This window comes from Topomyia yanbarensis, chromosome 3 (assembly GCF_030247195.1).
Source record: "Topomyia yanbarensis strain Yona2022 chromosome 3, ASM3024719v1, whole genome shotgun sequence".
In the NCBI taxonomy this organism is placed as follows: Eukaryota; Metazoa; Arthropoda; class Insecta; order Diptera; family Culicidae; genus Topomyia; species Topomyia yanbarensis.
The window spans coordinates 105079920-105103525 of NC_080672.1; the positions used below are offsets into that span (position 1 = coordinate 105079920).

Here is a 23606-nt window from a genome sequence, read left to right on the forward strand (position 1 = left end):
AGACTTGTCCGATTTGCTTCAAATTTGGTGCAAGAACTTCTGGTGGGACTAGGGATCGAATCAGGGGTGGGCCGATTGAGTTTTCAAAAATTCATTATTTTTCTGGGCAGACTACCTCTCAACTTATGGGGAAAAACAAGATTTAAAAATCTTTTTTTTTTAGAGTTGTCCTACTAGAGTTGTAGAGCTATGTTCTTGGAAGGGCTCTTTATCGGCTACTAAAACACTCCTTAAGGCTAATTGCAGCGGACCGTGATTCTGAATGTGATATTCATTGTACGGTTTAGATATGTACGGGCGCATAGATTTTGCAGTCGCGTGTATCACCGCGAAGGGCTCGAGCGTTAACGTGTTTAATCGCGTGTGCGTTTGTATGTTGCATGTGCTAACGTGTATGTAACTTCGCGTGTATAAATTCGATTTTATAACCTTTCTTTTTTTAATTGGTTTTATTGAAGGCGTGAACCTAGTCTGCTGATAATAGAAATTTCGGGAGTTACCGATTCATGATCGTGCGAGCGCAGGAGTTGTTAGGTTCACGTTTGAGACCGCGTTTGAAAATTTTTAAGCGCTGGGACGTTCACCTGATCACCGGAATGTTGTCATGTTTGCGAGATCGCGCGTGTGGGTACCGTGGATGGTCGCGAAGGGCTCAAGCATTCGTACGTTAACGGGTTGGCACGTTATCCTTCCTCAGAACTAAGCAAGAAAATAAAGAAGTAATAACGAAATATTTGCATAATGACATAAGCTCTTTTCAATGGGATTCTTGATATACTAAAAATATACTTAGTTGCTACATTAGACAATATCTTCTCACAAACTGAGTTTTATCGGATTCGGAGATGATTATGACTTTCATTGGTTTAGCTTTCGTTAACATACACTGAAAAAAATAGTTTGGACAAGGAAAACTTTTTTTTCAAATAACCGTTTTTCCTTGAAGGTGTCCTTGAAATTTTGACGGTAGGTAGGGAACATAATTACCTATCTTGGAACAAAATTTCTTCCAAATCAAAGATGGGTTTTTTGTATATTGACTATAAATTTTCAAAATCGATTTTTTTTTCAGTGTAAAAGTCGATGAAGAATTTTCCCAATATTTTTATTAAAAAATTTGAACATTTTTGTGAAAATCACTCCTACAACATTTTTGTAGGATTTATCATTTTTGGACAATAGCCATTTGAATAAAATTGGTAAAAAAAATGGACCCGTTTCAAAAGACAGTCTAGATCATTTTTGGAAAAACAAAGCATGGAAAGTGGCTTTTTGTGACGAAGTCTTCATGCACAGAAAATTTCATTAAAATCTGATAGGATGCTGCCAACTCTGAATACGATTTTGCGAGAAATTCGTCTTTTACAAATTTTACGAATTTTACGAATTTTTCGAATCTTCATGAATTTCATCAATTTCATGAATTTCAGAATTTCATGAATTTCATGAATTTCGTGAATTTCATGAAATTCATGAATTTTATGAATTTCATGAATTTCATGAATTTCATGAATTTCAGGAGTTTCATGAATTTCATAAATTTTATGAATTTCATGAATTTCATGAATTTTATGAATTTCATGAATTTCATGAATTTCATGAATTTCATGAATTTCATGAATTTCATGAATTTCATGAATTTCATGAATTTCATGAATTTCATGAATTTCATGAATTTCATGAATTTCATGAATTTCATGAATTTCATGAATTTCATGAATTTCATGAATTTCATGAATTTCATGAATTTCATGAATTTCATGAATTTCATGAATTTCATGAATTTCATGAATTTCATGAATTTCATGAATTTCATGAATTTCATGAATTTCATGAATTTCATGAATTTCATGAATTTCATGAATTTCATGAATTTCATGAATTTCATGAATTTCATGAATTTCATGAATTTCATGAATTTCATGAATTTCATGAATTTCATGAATTTCATGAATTTCATGAATTTCATGAATTTCATGAATTTCATGAATTTCATGAATTTTATGAATTTCATGAATTTCATGAATTTCATGAAATTCATGAATTTCATAAATTTTATGAATTTAATAAATTTAATAATGGTTTAATGAATTAAATTAATAAATGTTATTAAATTAACTAAATTAATAAAATAATTAAAACAATGAAATTGAATAAATTAAATGAAACAAATAAATGAACAAAAATGAAATAAATAAAATAAAATAAATCAATTAAATGAATTTAATGAATTAAATTAATTAAATGAATGGATTAAATGAGTTAAATGAATTAAATGGATTAAGTGATTTACATCACATGACACGAATGCCACTTACTCAAATTCAATCATTTTATTCCTTTTAATGATTCTATTAATTCATTTTTCGTGTTCATGCATTTTATTCTGTTTTTTCATTTTATGAATACTATTATATATTTTATTATTTTCATCCAATTTTTAAATTGGACTTAATTTAATTTGTTCCATCTCACATCGAAAAATGAAGCGACAATGCTGTTTTTCAAAACGGAGCTATTGTTCACGCACTTCACCACTCTTCTTACTTTCTGGATCTTTTAGAAAGTTTTTTGCCGTTTTCACCTGCTGAATCAGGACTTTTTCTGCATCCACTGCACTTTCAGCTGTCGCGCGCGAAATGAACGGGTTTGTAGGGAACTTTGGATATCGCGAAAATGAAAACTCGAAAAACTGTTTTTCTGCGACCGACACCAACGATTGCGTTTTACTATCTGTTTTTATTCTATGTTGTTTGTTTACATTCGTCGTCTGTTTTATGGTACAGCTGATTGACAGCGGTTTTCGCGATGCAGAATCCATTTCTGCTTTATGCTCGCACAATGGGTTTGAAGTGTGAATCTTATGGTAAGTATCTTAACATTGCATTTGTTTCTAGGGTTAGTTTAGTTCACTTATTCTTAAATCTAGGTAAGTATTTACAAGTATATACAAAACATAAAATTTCATTTTCATTTCAGGTTCGTATTGGAGAATTAGAGGTGAGTATTGAACATTCCGGCCGCCAATGAAATTTTAAGGAATTCAACGGGCATTAGCGGCGGAAGTTCGAGCTTCTTGCGATGACTGACGTTCAACGGGATATGAAGACCTGGATTCGTCTTCTCGGTACAGGCCTCCTTACAGCTTCCAGGATGATTTTTCGAGGTGCGTCGGGTCCGACTGCAGGATACTGTCCGGGAGTGGTGTGCTGTAAAGGAGGAACATCTGTACGCGAACTGTTGGTTTGACAAATTAGGATGGGGTACTTAACTTGAGTCAAGTCCCAGCCGGGGGTTCTAGGAACCCGCACGGCGAGGCTTGGTTCTTTACAGGTGAACCACGAACCGCTCGATACCCCCGAGCTTGGGCCAGGATCTCGTCTGGCGACTCATTTCCCCGAGTAGGGGCCGGGAGCTCGTCCGGCGGCTCTGTACCCTGAGCAAGGGCCGGGATCTCGTCCGGCGGCTCTGTTCCCTGAGCAAGGGCCGGGATCTCGTCCGGCGGCTCGGTTCCCTGAGCAAGGGCCTTCATTTGGCGTTGTTGACGTAGGGCTGCTAATTGGTGCGGGACTCTGTGCTACGATGGGTGGCGCTACTTCAACTGGAAGTAAGCAGAGCTTCGGGATGGCGCGTTGAACGATGCCGAAGGTCGACTTCACGGTGGCGACACGAACAAGGCCGTCAGGGCCGGGATGAACGCTGAGCACGCGTCCCAGGGGCCATTTCAACGGCGGTGCTCTCTCATCTTTGAGAGCGACGATGGAACCAACGGCTAGATTGTCCATGGCTTCTGTCCAGCGGTAGCGACTTTGCAGGGTGGCGAGATACTCCTTGTGCCAACGACTCCAGAAATGCTGAGTTAGCTGTTGTACTCGTTCCCATCGAGACAACCTGGATTCAGGAACTTCACGGCAATCTGGATCAGGTACCGCATTCAACGGACGACCAATCAGGAAATGTCCTGGAGTCAGAGCAAGCTCATCGGATGGATTGTCCGGCAACGGCGTGATTGGGCGAGAGTTTAGCATTGACTCGACCTGAATCAATGCGGTTTGCAGCTCGGATTCGGTTAGGTGGGCATTTCCGAGGATTTTGCGAAGCAGGGTCTTCACGGATTTCACGCAGGCTTCCCAGATTCCACCGAATGTGGGAGAGCGAGGTGGGATGAAGTGGAACTGTATTCCGTTGTCTGCGCATTCGTTTGCTACGGCATCTTGGTGAACTTGAGTTCGGAAAAGCTTCCGCAGTTCTTCCAGTTCTCGCTGTGCTCCAACAAAGTTCGTGGCGTTATCGCAGTAGATATGCGCAGGCTTTCCTCTACGGCCGACAAATCTTCGCAGGCTCGCAATGAATGTGCTAGTGGTCAGATCCGACACAAGGTCCAAGTGCACGGCTTTGGTAGCCATACATACGTATACGGTGATGTAGGCTTTGAAGAATGGCGATCTCTTATTTCGGAGTGACGTTCTCACGTACATTGGCCCAGCCAAGTCAACGCCAACATTCTGAAACGGGTACGCCTGGTTGACCCGAACAGATGGCAGATCCCCCATCAGCTGCTGCAACGGCTTGGGTTTGGCACGTGCGCATACCATGCAGCCGTGAACAATGTTGCGAACCAAGTTCCGTCCGCCGAGGGGCCAAAATCTTTGGCGCAACGAGGATAGTAGTAAGCTGGGACCGGCATGGAGCGTCTTATGGTGTTCTCTCGTGGCGATCATGTCGGTGAAACGATGTTTGGGGAGGACGATCGGGTGTCTTCCGTCGACAGGTATCGCTGCATTGTGAAGCCGGCCGCCGACACGAATAATGCCGTCTACGAGTGTCGGGTGCAGATACCGTAGCTTGGATTTACGGTTTACTTTTCCGACGGTTTCAAGTTGGCGTATCTCGTTGGCAAAGTACTGCTGTTGTATGCGACGGACCAGATTGAGCAGAGTGCGATCAATGTCAAGAGCCGTCAACGGGCCGACAAGAATAGGCTGGTGATTCTTACGGTGGAGACAATTAGCGGCGAAACGTCGAAGAAGTGTGCCGATCCGAAGTAGCTGACGAAGACTGGAATAGCGATCGACGATATCTGACGGTTCTACGCTCACGACCGGAAGGGCAATAGTCTGTCGGACCTCCGGTTGGTCTGAGTTTGAGGTCGCTACGACGTACTTCGCTGGCCAAGGAGCGAATATTAGTTTCAGCCACTGCGGTCCGTTCCACCACAGTGCACTGGCAAGGAGTTCATCGAGGTCCATTCCTCGAGAAACGAGATCAGCGGGATTGTCTTCGGATGGGACGTGATTCCAAACGGCGTGAGACGTCAGCTCTTGGATTTCAGCCACTCGGTTGGCTACGAACGTTTTCCATGTCGATGGAGTTGCGGATATCCAGTTCAAGACGATGGAAGAATCGGTCCACAGATATGTGGTTGCGGTGATGTCGATGCTGTCCTGAACTTGTTTCAGAAGTCTGGACAGGAGTTGAGCTGCGCATAGCTCGAGGCGTGGAATGGTTTGAGTCCCCATCGGAGCGACCTTGGACTTAGAAATCACCAAGCGAACTGTACAAGGGCCCTCGGCAGGTATTGACCGGAGATAGATGCATGCACCATATGCAGACTCTGAAGCGTCGCTGAACCCGTGAATCTCCAAGCGGTCGTAACCCGGACGTAACACATGGCGAGAAACTCGAAGGTGGGCAAGTGCTGAAAACTTCTGGTGAAATTCGTGCCATTCGTGAGCGAATCCGTTAGCCACGGGTGTGTCCCAGTCGAGATGGAGCTTCCAAAGACTCTGCAGCATGATTTTCGCCTTTGCAATGGTCGGTCCAATCAAACCTAAGGGGTCGAAAAGACTGCTGATCTGAGAGAGGATCGTTCGTTTGTTCAGAACCGTGCATTCCTTCCAATTCGGCGTCTTGAACGAAAGAAAATCGGTCGACGGTTCCCAGCGGAGGCCAAGTGCAGTCACGGAGGACTCGTGGTCCAAATCGAGTAGTGTTTTCGTCTCTCGGAGCTCCAACGGAATGGTATCAAGAATAGCTTGACAATTCGAAGACCATTGTCGGAGAGGAAGTCCTGCGCATGCGAGCATTGCAATGAGCTGGTTGCAGGTAACGGCGAGAGATTCAGCATCGTCAGAACCGGACAGCAAATTGTCGACGTAGAAGTCGTGGCGGACAGCGGGTTCCGCCAGCGGAAAATGTTGCCCTTCATCATCGGCGAGCTTCTGCAGCACCCTAGTTGCCAAAAATGGAGCACTGCTTGTGCCGTATGTGACGGTGCGGAGCTGGTAGCTCTTCAGTGGAGCCTCGGGATCGTCGCGCCAGAGAATTCGCTGCAGCGGTTGGTCGGTGGGATGGACCAAAATCTGCCGGTACATTTTTTCAATGTCCGCAGATAACACGAACTGGTGGATTCGAAAACGGAGGACAATCGTCACGAGAGTGTCCTGGATTGTGGGACCAGGAAGCAGGACATCGTTCAGCGAGATACCGGACTTCGAGCGGCATGATGCGTCGAATACGGTACGAAGCTTTGTAGTGGTGCTGTCGAGTTTCATCACAGCGTGGTGTGGAAGGTAGTATTGCGGTTGCGCGTCGATTTCATCGGGGCCAATCTCCCGCATATGTCCCAATCTCACGTACTCGTGGATGAACTGCTGATACATCGCCTTCTTATCGGGACTCGCACCGAGTGATCGTTCCAGAGAGAAGAAGCGGCGGGTGGCGTTGTATTTGTTGTCCTTTAACTGCCAAAGCAGCTCGTCACGCTTGGGCAGCTTGACGACGTAGCGGCCTTCGGAGTTGCGGGTGGTGTTCTTCAAGAAATGTTCCTCACAGTATCGTTCCGACGGAGACCATCCCTTTGCATCGTGGACTTCTTCGAGCTGCCAGAATCGGTTGACCAATTCATCGATTGTGCAGGGATTACTGAACTGGCACTTGCGTGGATCGCTGTGATCGTGGTTTTCCAATAAACACTCTCCGGAGACGACCCAACCGAACTCTGTGTTCTGCAGAAGCGGTAACTCTTCCCCGAGTGATATCCTGCCGTATCGAAGAATTTGGAAGAAATGGGCGGCACCCAGAATCATGTCGATGTCGCCAGTAACAGCGAATGTTGGATCTGCAAGCTCCACGTGCTTTGGAATCGGCCAGTGGCGGGCTTCTACCGTCGACTGGGGCAGCTTGACGGTAATGGAAGGCAGAACGAGCATGGAGCATTGTACGGAGAAGGGAGTGACTCGAGAGGAGATGGTTATCGTGGCCTGGTATTCAACCAGCGTTGTAGTGTTTCCGATTCCGCTTATCGGGATAGCATGCGGCAATCGGATGCGAGGAAGCTGCAGTCGTTCGCAAAGAGCCCCAGAAACAAAGTTGCGTTGGGAAGCACAGTCCAGCAAGCAACGAGCAGTGACGATGCGACCTCTACCGTTACGGATATTCACTAGCGCAGTCGGAAGGAAAACGGTTCCAGGAATCACTTCACCAGTATGTGATACGAGGGCAGTCTGAGAACTCATGGAAGGCGCATGAATGTGGGATAAGTTTGCGATTGAGGTAGAGGTAGACGGTTGCTGGATGGGAGCTTGCGAAACAGACTGGGGTGACAGTGAGTTTGGAGCATGCAGCGCAGATGCTGCGGTGAGAGTCGGCTGGAGGGCAACACAGCAAGTTGATCCGGTGGCTTGACCAGAAGCGGGATTGTCGTCAGAGGGCTCAGTATGAAGAAGCGTGTGGTGCTTCTTGGTACATGTACGGCATCTTGACCCAGAACAGTTCCGGGCATAATGGGAACTCGATCTCAAACAGTTAATGCAAAGGTTTTTCTGTCTTACCAGATCGATCCGTTGGCGAAGGTTGAGTTTCCGAAATTCCGGACAGCTGTACAGGTAGTGACTCTCACCGCACTTGTCGCACGGCTTCGGCTTGCTGGCGCTGGAAGAGGGTGTACTGGATACTGCAGTTTGCTGTGTAGCTGCGACTGGAAAGGCTGCTAGCTTGGATGTCGGATTTGGCTTGCTGCGAGGAGGAGCGGTGTTCGAAGTGGCTGAAGAAACTGCTTGCAAAACTCGAGCGTAGTTCTGGAGGAAGTTTACCATCGTCACGTATGATGGCATTGAAGTTGACGCACCAGTGCTTGTGTCCTCTGATGTGCCGGCGGTTCCTCCCAGAACCGAAGCGATGTTGTCAGCATCGAGTTTGCTACAGTGGTTCTCCCATTCCCGGAGCGTACAAGGATCGAGGCGTATAGATAGCTGGTAAACCAGGATAGAGCTCCATCGGTCTGCTGGTTCACCCAAGCTCTTCAGAACGGAGATCTGCTGCTCGAAGCGATCGATCAGCGCAAGCAGATCTTCAGCTGATTCCTTGCGCATCGCTGGAGTGTCGAAAAGCGTCCGAATGTGACACTTGATTAACTGCCGGTTGTTCTCAAAACGCAGCCGCAACGTTCGCCAAGCGTCCTTGTAGCCCTGCTCGCTTATTTTGATAGGGTCGAGAATGCGCGCTGCCTCTCCTTGAACGAGGCCCTTCAGATAGTGCATCTTCTCGACCGCACTGATGTCGCTCCGGGAACCTACTGCGGATTCAAATGAATCGCGAAAAACACACCAGTCTTCCAACTTACCGCTAAACTTGGGTAGGTTAAGCTCCGGAAGCCTGATGTTCATTGGTCTCGATGGTGCGGGGTTGGCAGAAGGGGGAGAACGTGTTTTCTTCGCCAGTTTGGCCAAGTAGAAGGACCGAAGAGCATAATAGCGACCGTCGAACAACTGCCGTTCCTTTTTCAGGTCGATTGGCTCCTTATCGGTGGAAAACATCTCCAATTTCACCACCGTCCGGTGAAACTCGTCGTAAAATTTCTCCAACTTTTCCGCCCACGCTTCTACTTGGCCCGCAAACTTACTGTCCTTGTCGAACTCCTTCGCATAATATTCCAACAAAGCCATTGAATCGACAATATTCTGCTTCGTCAGCTCCAACTCACTGAATTTCCTCTCGTCGGCCATTTTCTTCTTCGGTAGCGCCGTATTCCCGTTCACTCACGCACTTTTCAACCTCCAAGAATCCAAAATGCACCCGAGCAGTCAATTTGCCAAATAAAAATTTCACCGCGAAACTTTAACACTTTTTCGAAAATCTCTCTTCAGAAATATTTACGTTCCAGCACGGCGCGCACCGTTCAGGCAGTAGGTAAACAATGCACACTACCTACGCTATCGTCAGCTGGCTGTGTCTCGCACGCACTACTCGTTGTGACGATGTAAATATTCTGCGATGGTGGATTCTTGGAGGGAACACTATGCGGTTTTGTTTGCACTACCGCGTAAAATGGCTAGTTTGCCGCTTGGGGACGCTACCGAAAATCACCTTTCGCGCACTTTTTCTGGCTCTACCCGTCTTCAGCGGGGCCGTTCTTTGCGATTTTTTCGCCTATTCTGGGCAATTTACAATCACTTTTTGCCTCTTCTGGGCACCTTTCGTTCACTTTTTGCCTATTCTGGGCAGTTTTCTGTTCACTCGCGGGCACTTTTTCTTCAAGATCCGGTTCGAAGGACCAAATTTATGTTCACGCACTTCACCACTCTTCTTACTTTCTGGATCTTTTAGAAAGTTTTTTGCCGTTTTCACCTGCTGAATCAGGACTTTTTCTGCATCCACTGCACTTTCAGCTGTCGCGCGCGAAATGAACGGGTTTGTAGGGAACTTTGGATATCGCGAAAATGAAAACTCGAAAAACTGTTTTTCTGCGACCGACACCAACGATTGCGTTTTACTATCTGTTTTTATTCTATGTTGTTTGTTTACATTCGTCGTCTGTTTTATGGTACAGCTGATTGACAGCGGTTTTCGCGATGCAGAATCCATTTCTGCTTTATGCTCGCACAATGGGTTTGAAGTGTGAATCTTATGGTAAGTATCTTAACATTGCATTTGTTTCTAGGGTTAGTTTAGTTCACTTATTCTTAAATCTAGGTAAGTATTTACAAGTATATACAAAACATAAAATTTCATTTTCATTTCAGGTTCGTATTGGAGAATTAGAGGTGAGTATTGAACAGCTATCTCATACTAACAAATGTGCTAGCAGTTGCGACGGTATTAAACCTTCTTTCCTCTTCAGCCAGTACGAGGTAAACAATAGAAAACAGTTATTTTAATCTTGTGGACATTGTCTCAAAAGAACCTATTTTTATTAGTCTTGCCATAGTTAATAATCGAGATGAAAGAGTCACCGATGCAAGAAATGGGACTTTGATCAAATACGATATCTATTGACTTCCGATCTTTTCGTATAGGTCCGAGTATTGTGAAGCAATGTGAAACACTTCTGAAGGATGAGCATGAAGCTTATGTTTACGGAAGTCACAATGATCCAGTTCCATCATGTCAGGCTGTCAATACTGTATTGATAAAGTTCATAAAATTGACCTAGCCAAAAGAATTTATTGTAGACATCAATCTAAAACACGTGTTTGTGTGTAATAGCGTGAAGTTTAGCGTTGAAATGTAAAAGCCAATAACGCCTAATAATACTTGTTCTAATTAACAAAAAAAAACAGTCTACTGATGACGGAAAATTTACTGAAAAACGCTGTTTTGTAACATTAAGTACTTTTTTAAACTGCTATAGTATTCCCTGAAGAGATACTTGAACTAAAACTTTGTGGTACATGAAGTATACAAAACCTGTAACTTTAGTCATGGATGTGTATTTCGACTTTGTCTCATCAGTATCTGACAGGGCAATCATCTTAGAAGCAATAAGAAAAGTTGTTTGTTTGTGAATGTAAGTAAATACCTGAGTGGAAAGATTGACAAACCAATAAGCTAAAGTTGGTATCAATGGTTTATGTCATTCTTTCCTCTGATTCGTACCTTATACCTCAAAGAAATGTATTACCTTATTTTAGTACTACCTATGTATTCCAGTTGCTTTTACAAATACCAATTCAATAACTGACTATATAATACCACTTTTTGTTCTCTGGCAAGATTACGTGTACGAACCATTTTATTATTATTAAATACCATTTTGGGAGTGGATGTTTGTATTAGATATGGCATTATAATAAGCTATTGTATTATTTACTGTATATTCCTAAAACATGCTTGTGTTATGAATTTGGATATTTTACCTTTTATGAAGGGCTCATTAGAACTGTCGGTAAGAAAATTTTGAATATAGTTTCCAGAGCCATCTTCTTCTACTCAGTTTTCCGTTTCTGGATTACTCGTAAACCTGAGTGGCTAAGTCGGTCTGCCAGATACTGATGAGACAAAGTCGGTACGCAAATCCATAACTTACTGTATCGATTTTGTATTTTCGGCAAATTTGAGACTAAGAGAAACGAAAGCAATGAAATTGAAAGACGGATAGGTATTCTAGAACGAATCAGTTATAAACTTAGAACGGAAAAACTAGGACTATGCAGGCTCATACGCCGGTGTCGGCGGTAAAACATGATGATGAGTTATGTTCTACCATAGACCATGCGGTAGACTTGGGTGCAACGCCCAACTCCTACTCAGCAGAAGGCAAAGAATTCTTCACATTTCCTTTCGATCATGTCCATATGAGCCTGCCTAGTCCTAGTTTTTCCGTTCTAAGTTTATAACTGATTCACTCTAAAATACCTATCCGTCTTTCAATTTCATTGCTTTCGTTTCTCTTAGTCTCAAATTTGCCGAAAATAGCCAACAAAATCGATACAGTAGAACATTGTGGCAATTAAAACATAGTAACAAATCCATAACTTAGTTTTTTGGTTTCTCGTTTGCCTGTTGTTGGAGTGGGGAAGCCTTTGGTACCAAAAATTAGTGGTCGTTTTGCCGCACAAGTTTTATTTGATTTTTTGCTTTGCGTTTTTGAATTGTTTTTTTTTCGGCCATTGACATATTTTTTGAAAATTATGTTGATCAAAGTTGACAATTAAATTTGTTTGTTCTTACAAAACATCTAATCATTCAGATGTGATATTATAAAATATGAAATTGATATAATACAACAAAAATGCAGGTCTGTTAAAGTGATTTACATCGCAGAACACAAAATCTTCGCTTCTTCCCATCAAAAGTAACGCTCTAAAAACAGTGACACTAATATCAACGAAACCCGCCAGAACAAGTGTCCCAATTAATAAACTGATGAACTGGCTTCAACATCGAAATAAAAAAAGAAACCATTCCGAACCGACACCGTCCCAAGTGTAGTGATTTATTCGAGTATGCACCCATTTCAAGGCCATCCCGGTGTGTAACGACAAACCCCAGTCCCACTGCATCAAACCATTGACGTTCACGTGCCGGTCCCCTACTTAGACGCTCAACATAACGCCATCGCCGTGGCAAGCTGATCGCCACCTTACCCCATCCCGATTCGACTGCAACCGGATCGAACATCTTCACCCGTCGAAAGGGACACTCAATCGCATAGTATCGGACTGCACAGCTGCGATAGGTTCGGGTGTGTATGTGTGTGTGATGTAGTGGTCATGTATGAACACCGCCTGGACCGGAAAGAGGACCGAAACTGTTGCCAAACCAATTATAGAGATCCAACCGATACTAAATGAACTTTTTCGGATGGGGGGTATGAACTGTTTGGGATAGAATGGAAAGATGCAGTGGGAAATAGTTGGGGTCGGTCGAAAGATTCGGAACAGTACGTTTTCCGAAGGGACAGTGGTACGAACTTTTGGCCGTCGCTGCTTGGCAACCTCTAGAGGTGGACAAATAAACTCAAGTGCCAAGAAGAACTAGAAGAAAAAACAAATATTCGGGGGCATGCAGGAGTATTAATAATATCTCATATTTTTGCATCTAGCTCAATTTCTATTTCGTCTATTTTCCGACGCTTCGTCCTATTAGGTTTGTCAATAGCAATTTCTGCGGGACGACGAACGTGCGAATATTTCAACCAGCATCCCAGTGAGTGAGTGCAAACGGATGGTGCTTCATTCGTCGAGTGTGATGAAACTTCAATTTTGATAACTCCTCCCGGACACGGGAAACAGTGAACAGTTCAAGGGTGTAAATATTACCAGCCTAGACAGAACGAATCCAGCAAAAGTAATGCGGAGAAGAAAAAATCGGTGCTGATTGGAGTAGGTGGTGCAGCTGCAAGAGAAGCTGTAGTCTTCAAATCATTTGACGAGTTGGCGTTTTGAATGTCGAATTGTCGCTTAGTTTGCAGCCCACGATATTAACAGTGATCTTAGGATACTTCATGTGATTTCAGTGTTGAATAGTATTAAGTGAATGTTCTAACGCACAGATATCCTATAGTTGTTGTAATCAATATAAGAAAAAAAAAGTATAGTCAATGTTGTTTATCTAGTTCGATACATGTTAGTTGCGTTAAATTGAAAACTTCATCGCTTGGGATTCCAATTAAATTGGACTCGCTGGTAAAAGGAAGTGTCAGTTGTCTACGAGAACGGATTAAAGCCAACCTTAATCGAAAAGCACGTTGAAAATGGCTGAGGATAGTGAAAAAACTCCAGCCGCCAATAAACCTGGCGGTGGGTCGAAACCTGGTAGCAAGCAGGCCAGTCCAGCCCCACAGCAAAAGTCAGCCGGAGGAACTGCCGCCGCAACCGGTGCATCGCCGAATAAGGCAGCTGCTCCTGGGACAGGTAAGTTATTAGTTCAATTTCAAGTTGTACTTGCAGGATTTGATACTTAATGCATTGTTAGTGCGAAAAGCTGCATTAGAAACATGTCGAGTACTTTTGAAATTTTTAAATCAATGAGATTCAAAATTAAAGGGACTTAATTCAGTAATTGCAAAATTTTCATTTATTTTTTTTGCGTATCTTTGGTATACTGGATAGACCATACTGGCTCCTTTTAAATCTATATATTTTTTATAAATAACTTATTTCTATGGTTGGAAATATGAGAATCGATTAGCACTTTGCATTTATTAACATTGACATCTATTTCGTTAATCGAGCACTTGATTCTTGAAGAATAAAGATGTCTTCTTGTAGTACTGCAGCTTCATGTCACGTAGGGATAATTCGAAAGCTTTTGAGATCATCTGCATATAACAATTTTCTAAACTTCATACGACTACATATATCGTTGATAAATATTATAAGAATCCCTAGTAACAGTTGTGGTTTTATGATAGTTTTATAGCCACCGATAAAACTTAGATTACACTTGTAGCGTGCTATAAAACTTCAATTGTTACTTTGGATATGTGGGCCAAGATGACTACCTTGCGGCACAATTCAATATGCCGGTTGGCATATTGAATACACTTGGCCGCGTGTTTAGGTACGAATGCGGAGCAGTCGGAGAGCTGGAACTGCAGCCAATTACTCACCAACGCTGGAAATCCTAACCATTGTAATTTCAGGATTGTTATTTTAAGAGGAGCTTTGTCTAAAACTTTTGAGATGTCTACATTAATTGCGCCACCTGCTGACCCTTTTCGATGACGGGAAACAAAATCGAAGTGTAAGCTATAAGGAAAGAAGTGGTAGATGGTTTTATAACAAAACGGACTTGTTGATATTCACAAATAATATGAGAGTCAGTGACGCAGTATGAAAAATTTTCGGGGATGATATGAATATTTTTTGTATATGTATACCCGATCAGAAAGAAATAACAAAATTATTACAGACTGAGTCACTTTGTTATGATAACAAGTTGTGTTATAACTTTGGTCTCGTTAGTTGGTAAAATAACAGAAAACATAACAGAAATTATTCTAGTATATATCAAAAATATGACAACCTGTGATAGGCTTCTATCAGAATTATAACAAATTTTGTTAGGTTCTCCCACGGCCAACATAGCTTTTATTACCTATTGTATAGTATCAACGAATTTAGCGTGCATGTCTAAAAATAGAATAGAATAGAAAAATATAGCATACATTAAGGCGTTTTTCGCTTGAAAGCAAAAAGCTTTATGTTGCAAAAGCTTTTTTTATAGTTTTGTCAAATGATTGCATACATGCTGGCTGATTGTTATTATGAATATATGACACGCTGATTGATATTTGTGGATGATATATAGCGATTTGAACCTGGGTATTCTGAGTTTTATGCAGATGTTTCCTGCATGAACCAACGACATTGCTTTCGACCGATGTTTAATGTTAGCATAATATTCTACGCATTCGTCAAGGGCAAAACGATTATAGATGCATCTTGTTTCCAGAACGCATACATTGAACTTTGCCAAAGCCTAAGGACTGTTTGTTTTCCTTGTATCGTACGCTTTGTTTTCATACAGTTTTGCTCACTACTACAGCTGCCTATATTACGATAGACTGAATAGCTTTATAATATCATTTCAGATTAGGAAAGTGGGGCTATTTTTAGATTCTGAATAGTGCGCCTCGGTACTTCTCTTGTACGTTTACATGTTTTAAACGATTTTTAGAAATAATGTCGATGCGATATGGTAACATTGAGCGGATAGTTTACCTACATTATTTTACGGAGAATACTACAAATGTTATGATTATGATTCCGAATAGATTCAAGGAAACAAATACCAAACTTTTGAGGTTTGCATTTTGAGATTTCAAGTAAAGTCGCTTTCGGGGTTTTGTTATTGGCATTTTTAATATGAGAAAGATTAAGCAAACTAGTACAATTATCTCACACCTAATAAATTCCCATAAATGCATTTTTTTTACAATAGTTCAATCTATCAACTGAAAATTCGAGGAATTGTTGAGGATTCTTCTGTGTGACGAATTTTAGAATATTTCATGTTTTCTAAAATACATTTTCTTTTCCAAATTTCATTTAATTTTAAAGAGTAAATTATTCATTATTTTTACATTAAAGCCTACAGCTATTTCAAGCATTATCTAAAACACATATTTAAATTGTAACAGCGAACAATAATACCAGCTGGGATATGTATATATTCAGAGATTTCTAGGCCATTTTGAAATATTGATAGCTCTATGCAGCATGCTCACAAATATTAATCTTTCACCAATTTGAACAAAATGAATCAAGTATCTTGAATATTTCGAAAATTTGTTAGCTCGATGATTTTTTTAAGACGAACGAAGCATGATTTTTTTAAGACGAATCGAATACAACGGAAACATTAGTACATATGCGCATTCAAAGCAATTGTCAGTTCAACCGTAAAATGTCAAACTTATCTTAAGTGGAATGAAAAGACACAACAATATCAGCCTCAAACATTTTTGTGCGGGGGAAATTGCAATACTTTGGTAATTCGGAGAACGCACAAAATCAGACATCCACAAACTGGACAAGTTTCGGTTGTTTATCAAAATCTCACATAAATTGGGGAAATCGGACTGCAGATCCTCAAAGATCCTCAAATTTCATAACGGTATTGTGGAAATCAGTATATATCAAACAGTTTCTTGAGTTCTGACAATTCGTTTTCGCAATATGCACAATTAATTAAAAGAAAATTAATTATATAATCATTTGACTAAACCATAATAAATAGTTTAAAAAATGCTTTTTTATTTGAATCCGCGTTTCTTTATTTCATCTGGAGTGCTTGATACTTCCTGCATCTTCTTTAAAATAAGTTTTATATGAAAATTATTATCTTTAGAATAGCTTGATAACTTTACGATTCCAAATCTTTTTGAATAAAGGTTTCAAAATTGAAATCATAAGCCCCATATTCGAAATTGCGTGTCAGAAAATAGGTAATCTCTTAATCAAAATGCAACCAAGTAAGTTAAACACCTTACTTTCGAACCACTTGCATCTAAAACTTATCTATTCTCAAAATCGTGGAACTTTGAATATCCATGCGGAAAACGCAAATATTAGTAAAACAATAAAAACTTCGAAAATTTGCTTTAAAAAGTTGAATAACGACGCATAAAAAGAGGCTTCAGCGTATTAGCAAATAGACGGTCATCTGTGTAATATAACAATCATTCACAGTTGATTGATTGATTTGTTTATGGAGGCTTTAACCAACTGGGCATTTGCCCACTTTACCGATTACAGTTAGCATTCAAAGATAATTGTGAAAGAATATGTAATGTATTATAACATCATCGTTATATGCGTACATTAATATCATATCAGCAGTTCAATGCTATCACCAGAAGATATAATCTTGATATAAGTTTCCTTGCCTTGCTGATTGCGATATCACAAAGATAACACAGTGCGTAATAAATATCAACATGAGATATAAATTTGATAGCTTTCTGTTATGTCGTTCTGATCGGGTATATGAAAAAAAATGTTCAAAAACATTCTGAGCAGGAAAAAGATGCACAAAAACCAACAACTCAGGCAACGGGTTTGGGTAGTCACCCGACCCGGTAATACAACTAATCTTGCACGGAACCTGATTCCTCCCCGACATTACCTTATGGGATTACTTCGGGAAGAGATTTTTTTATGTGCACAGCACACGCTCCTATCCAACTACTTCTTTCAGTAGAGTTATAGCACCCATCCTCGGCACACTACCAGTTTTCGACCACCCACACAACAACGTGGCAATTTCTGTATGGTAGTAAGAAAGCTAGCTCTGGGTCTAGCATTAGTGCTCTTCCCTTACGAGGACAATCTGGGCGGCAAACTTCACACTGTCTAATTTACTGAGCCCTTCAGTTCCCTTGTGCCATTTAGTACCACTTCCTCGTTGAGCTTCCGACGGGTTCGCGAACTACTCGGTCTAGTCCCCGACGATGGATCTAGCTTACTCCGACGAAAAGTTCCTCGGCGAGCGAAGTTCCAAAGCGAGTCAATCAGCCAGGTGCTGAGGTCAGTTCGACGATTCCAGTAGAGTAGGCCGTCCGGTTTGCTGGAGCCCCGGCGCGACTGGTGTTGTCTCGTCGCGGTCTACGCAGTCCAGTTCCCGGCGGTGAATCTGACTGTACGCTGACGTAGAGTTACCCGACAAAAGAAGTTCTCCCGATACTGATTCTAATTTGGTTTCGGTACCACAACTTCTTGAACCCTTTGGCTCCGTGACCGGTGCCATTTAGCGCCGAAACTCCTTTAAGTCCCTTAGTTCGCTTCTTGCACCATTTAGCACTACTTCCTCGATGAGCCATTCAGCTCCCCGGCTTGTTCGCAAAACTTCTCGGTCTAGTCCCCGACGATGGACCTGATAGAGTTCCGCCGGAGAGTTCCCCAGCAAGAGAAGTTCTCCCGAAACCGAGCCAATCAGCTAGGTGCCGACGTCAGTTCGGCGATTCCGATGAAGCAGGTCGTCCGGTGCGGTTCCCGATGACCCGCGACTGGTGTTGTCTCGTCGTGGTCTACTCAGTCTACTCCCCAGCAGCGAATCTAGCTTACGCTGACGGAGAGTTCCCTGGCGAAAAAAGTTCTCACAATTCCGATTCTTCTTGGGTTTTTGCTTTTTTTCTACCGGAACAACCGGTGGGGTGCCGTGATCGGTCTGGCGATTCCGGATGGAGCGTGACGTCCGATTCGCTGGCGTTTCGACGACTAATATGGGTGCTCTGTTGCAGTCTACTCGACTAGTTCTCGGCCGTGAAACTAGGTTATTCCTGTGGAGAGTTCCCTGGCGGTGATTGCTCTCCAGAAACTGTTGCTCGATGTTCATCACGCCGTTTCCGCTGTAAGACGGTTATGATCTACATAAGTGATTCTCAACCTGGGGTCCGCGGACCCCTAGGGGGTCGCGAAGCTGTTGCTGAGGGTCCGCGAAGAAAAATATATTTTCCAAGTGCAGATTGAAATGTCATGTCTTGTCTCCTAACAAACTGAAAATAACATATTGATAGCATACAAAAGCAATGTTTATCCGTGGGTGTCCGCAGCAACCCAAGGTGATTTCGAAGGGGTCCGTAATACAAAAAAAGGTTGAGAACCGCTGATCTACATCATAACTCTGTTTATTACGTTCAACGTCTTTACGTCACTTGTCATTATGTAGACTACATTATTCGGGTTGATGTCCGGCCCTCCCGTTTTATATAGCTCCCTGCACGTCATTTCAAACCTCGGACATTCAAAGACCACATGCTCCGGTATCTCCTCGACGTTTTCACACTCCGAGCACAGTGGTGCCGTTGCGCACCCGAGCCGATGAAGATACTTCCTAAGGCAGCCGTGGTTCGGTATGAGCTGTTTCAGGTGGAAGGTGCTTTTTATTGACCCACGACAGGTTTAGGATGAGCCGGTAAGTCCACTTTCCTTTCTGCATATTATCCCGTTCCGCTTCCACGTCACCATCGAATCGATTCTCATCATCTTCCTCACGTTTCTGACGTTTCATTGATTGCAGCACTTGATATCCTCCGCCAGGGTGATGCAGATGGCGATCATCTCAGCGATAACGTATTCTGCCTTCAGTACGCAATCGCAACTCGTACGACCACCAGCCGGAACGTTCTGTTCAGCTCTTCGCGGTTCCATCTGGTTTTCAGCGCCGCACCCCAGGTAGGAGCTCCATATCGCAGTATCGATGACGAAACACTAGATAATAGACCGACATTTCGAAGGTGTAATCAACGTGGTTGTTAAGGTTCAACCAGTCGTCACTTATCACTCCCAATTGCTTCAGTGCACGCTTCGATGCAATCGCATGCCCTTCGCCGGTGATCTGTATCCTCTGAACCGCTTTGCAGTTGCTAACCAACAACACATCCGTCTTGAGGTGAGCTATTTGCAGCTTGGCCCCATTCTTCCAGCTCTCGAGCGCATCTATTGTCCCCGGCACCGACACCTCCATTTCTTCAAGTGTCTCATCACCGTTACTGACACGTCATCCACGAAACCCACGATTTTCACTCACCCGGGCAGCCGCAGTATTAAGACCCCATCGTACATCCCGCTCCAAAGAGTTGGACAGAGAATGGAGCCCTGAGCAACGCTTGCTGCGATTCGAATTGCCTTCTGCCCTTTGTTCGTCTGGTACTACTGCAGTACTCTACTCTGGAAGTAGCTCTTTAGGATCTGGCTCATTCTTATGTACAGCGCAGCGGCATTGGTCTATACAAGGCTGGATCGCCCGGTAACTTCCCTGACTTTGGCAGCAACATCTGCTTCTGTACCTTCCTCATTTCGGGGAAATTGCCATCATCTAAAGACTTCAGCAGTAGCATCCTAAACATATCCGGATATGCCAGGATCGCAGCTTTCAGCACCACGGTTGGTATTATATCCGGACCGGGGTTTTCTTTGATTTTAGTCACATCGACGCTTCTTTGAGCTCGTCGTTAGTCGCTTGCCACTCGGCTGTGTTACCTCCTTCTTCTTCGCCGTACGGTGTCGGTGGTCAGGTAGTTTAATCGTGCTTCGGGAAGAGACCCTCAACGATTATCTTTAGCTTACCCGCGCATATTTCAGCTGATGTCGACGGGCCCTCATCTTCGTCATGTGGACTCAGTATGCGTCCCCCAGGGATTGGCGTCTATTTCTCAGCACAGCTACTTATAGCAATTGGCTTGCTAAGCTTGATCTCCAGTTTTAAATAGTCCCTACCCTCGCTTGCGCTCCTCTCTCACTCCCCGATCTTGCACTCTGAGCCCGCCTTCTGGCTCTAAGACAACCAGCGTGTAGTGTACTGATCTACTCATTTAACCAGTAAGCTGCACGCCGTCTACTGCATGGCTTCAGTTTTCGTGGCACTGTAACGTCACAAACCGCCACTATCCTTTTTGTTAGATCAGCCGCATCGACGTACTTGATTCTGCTGTTCGCCGAAGTGACTCAACAAAGAGGTTTTTGTTAAAGACTTGACATTGACCGATGCGGTAGCGAATCGCCTGGTGGTCGCTATGAGGATACTTCTCGCACACTCTCCAATCCATGTTCGCCGTCAGTCAAGAACTACAGAATTTGGTAAAATTTCTCTCGGTATCGATATCCGTTTCGTGGACCAATAAGCTCCCAGTTTTGTCACGATACCAGGAGTCATTTAGCTCCTCGCTTCGCCGCGATCTACTCGTTGTAGTCCTCAGCGGTTAATCTAGCCTTTACAACGAGCCGACAGGTAGGTGCCGAGGTCTGCCGCCAATTTTCATTTACTACAAGGAAATATTCTCTCAAGTTAACTTGTGCAAATGAAACCTTGAGAATTCCATTTAAAATATTAGGCATATTTTTGTTAAACATATTCAATTTTTTCAAATTTCTTCAAAATATTTCGCTACTCCGCCACTGAGGAGATTCAGCTTCACAATTAACCTTGTAGACTAGCTTTTCAATAGTGAGCTTCATCTGGTTCATAATGGAGTAGGTCCGATTTAGGACATATTTATCATTTGAACTCTCTTGTCCTGACCGGCTAAATATAACTGTGTAAATATTACAGCATCTAATATGTATTGATTTTGTTGGCTATTTTCGGCAAATTTAAGACTAAGAGAAACGAAAGCAATGGAATTGAAAGACGGATAGGTATACTAGAGCGAATCAGTTATAAACTTAGAACGGAAAACTAGGTCTAGGCAGGCTCACATGAACATGATCGAAGGAAATGTGAAGAAACCTTTGCCTTCTGCTCAGTAGGAGTCGGACATTGCACCCAATGGTCATTGATAGAACATAACTCACTATCATGTTTTACCACCAACGCCGGCAACAAAATATTCACAAATCCTCGCCTAGAACAACCATGCGATCATTCTTTTCACCTTCTGCTAGCATCAAGCCGTGACGTATGCATGTAATCGACACAAAGCTAAGTTTGTAATCTGTTGGTATAGAAGATGGTGAGGTTTCAATGAAGCCCAGCACCAGGGGGCTTTTCCCTGCTCCAAATAAAACAATGCTGTATGTAAATAGATTCCAATATTCATAGATAGATTGGCGAACATTACTAGTTTAGAAGTCTATCGTTGAAGTATGAAACTTTTCGATTCATGGAATTTCGGACAAAATACGAGAACAAATCATAGTTGTTCAGTTTGATTTTTGTCTTTTCATACTATCACCGAATATTTGGAGTTTCTTCACTCGTTATGCCACCCACGAAAAAATTGCACCATCACTTCTCCGAACGAAGCAGAATAATTAATTTTATTTGTAAATACAGTTTGGCGGGACAATTTTCGTCTTCTGTTCATTTTGTGAAATTACTGTGTAGAGTTGGGAAATTAGGTGGGATTTCTTTCTGTAAATTAACATTACCATTGAACTAAGCGAAGCAAACGTAACAAAATTCAGCTCGCACCTCGCAAGATTTCGAAATTACCCCATCGCAAACTTGGAAAAGATTCCGGGCAGTGAACGTGTTGGTTTCGAGAGTACCTGATTTTTTCCAATTTGGTCTTGCTAAAATATTCAACCAAACAATAATTCGAAATTGGCCAGAATTTTTTGACATGGCAAGCAATATGCAGTTGCGACAAACGAAGTCAGATTTATGTCACAACCGGGACTATGAACCAGGGAAAGAAATTTATTACAAAGAGTACCTTCAAAAGCGTCATACACTTACCTATTTTAGACAAGTCTGTGGTTCCTCGGTGTTTTGGCGTGATTTGACATCGTGTCGTTATGCAAAATCAGTTCTAGAGTTGTATGCAGTCATTAAGATAAATTTTGTGCCCAAAGACTGCAATACCCCAAACTGGGCCAGAACTTCAATAAATCGAAAGATACTGGGCAATTACGAAGCAGCAGTAAAAAAATCAGATTCTGCTAAAAATGAAATGAAAATGTAATGAGAGTAGAAGTATGTAATAGAAGTGTCTGTCGCTGTGACACATAATTTTTCTTTGCGTTTGATACTGATCTGGTTTAACCAAAACTGAAATCATTCGCTGAAGAAAGTTCTACTTGTTATCCGAATTTTAATCCACGAATGCTTATCAAAATATGGTTCGAAACAAATAAAGATTGAGCCGAATACTATTCTAAGGTGCGTTCATGGTTGGAGATAGCGATTTTGAGTCAACTTTAACCGAGCGATTTTTTACGACATCTTTCAAATGGTCAGCATCGTCCTTTAAGAATTTTAAGAGAATTGGAGTCGGACATTACATTATCGTAGCAACCCAAGTAGCACACTTTGTTGGTGTGAAGTATTCTTATCTGGATGTAGAACAAAGAATTTTATTTTGAATACCTGAATCACTACCTACTGTACGACCCAAAAAGCGCACGTTGAGGTGCGATATAGAACAAGTTTTGTTTTCAATATATTCTCATGCAGTAACAATACACTCGATTAAACACTTGCCCAGGATGTTTGACAAGCAGTATTATTTACAATCCAAAAGTTGCGGAATAGAACATGTTAACACGGCAATGGCAGAAAGTTTACTACAAAAACAAATTGAACACGATTGCATAGAAACATGTTCTAGCTAAGTTTATTTACAAATGATAGTCGAATTAAAAAAAAGAGTAATCCCGCCAGCGAATCTATATTGAATATGTAAACTCAAGAAAATATATTTCATATTATGCAATCAACATGGTTTCAGTAGAGGGAAAATACTAAACGTCGGAAGTCGCATGTATTCCGCTAAGTCAACCCGGCCCATCAACCCTACAGAGGACTCCGCAACGATTGGCAATGCCACTATACCAAGCTACACCGCCATTGTGAAGGAGTGTCGACGCTGATCGCATACTGGGACGCAATGCAGTTGGTACAATGGAAGCCCTCGATCCCCCCGCTACAGTCGAGCCCTT

General features: G+C 42.3%; 1 protein-coding gene across 9 annotated transcripts in view; it reads left to right on the forward strand.

Moving 5' to 3' along the window:
• The window catches only part of LOC131693203 (solute carrier family 12 member 4), a 666250-nt gene that overhangs the window by 298243 nt on the left and 344401 nt on the right, over nt 1-23606 (forward strand). For 3 of the 9 annotated variants that reach the window (XM_058980840.1, XM_058980843.1, XM_058980842.1), the window contains exon 2: nt 12868-13634. The exons of 5 other annotated variants lie outside the window; for them this stretch is intronic. In XM_058980840.1, coding sequence (XP_058836823.1) covers nt 13475-13634 — 160 coding nt within the window. In that variant the 5' untranslated portion in view covers nt 12868-13474. Of the gene's footprint in view, nt 1-12823; nt 13635-23606 lie in introns of all 9 variants that reach the window. One more of the 9 variants, XM_058980841.1, reaches the window with a different exon arrangement.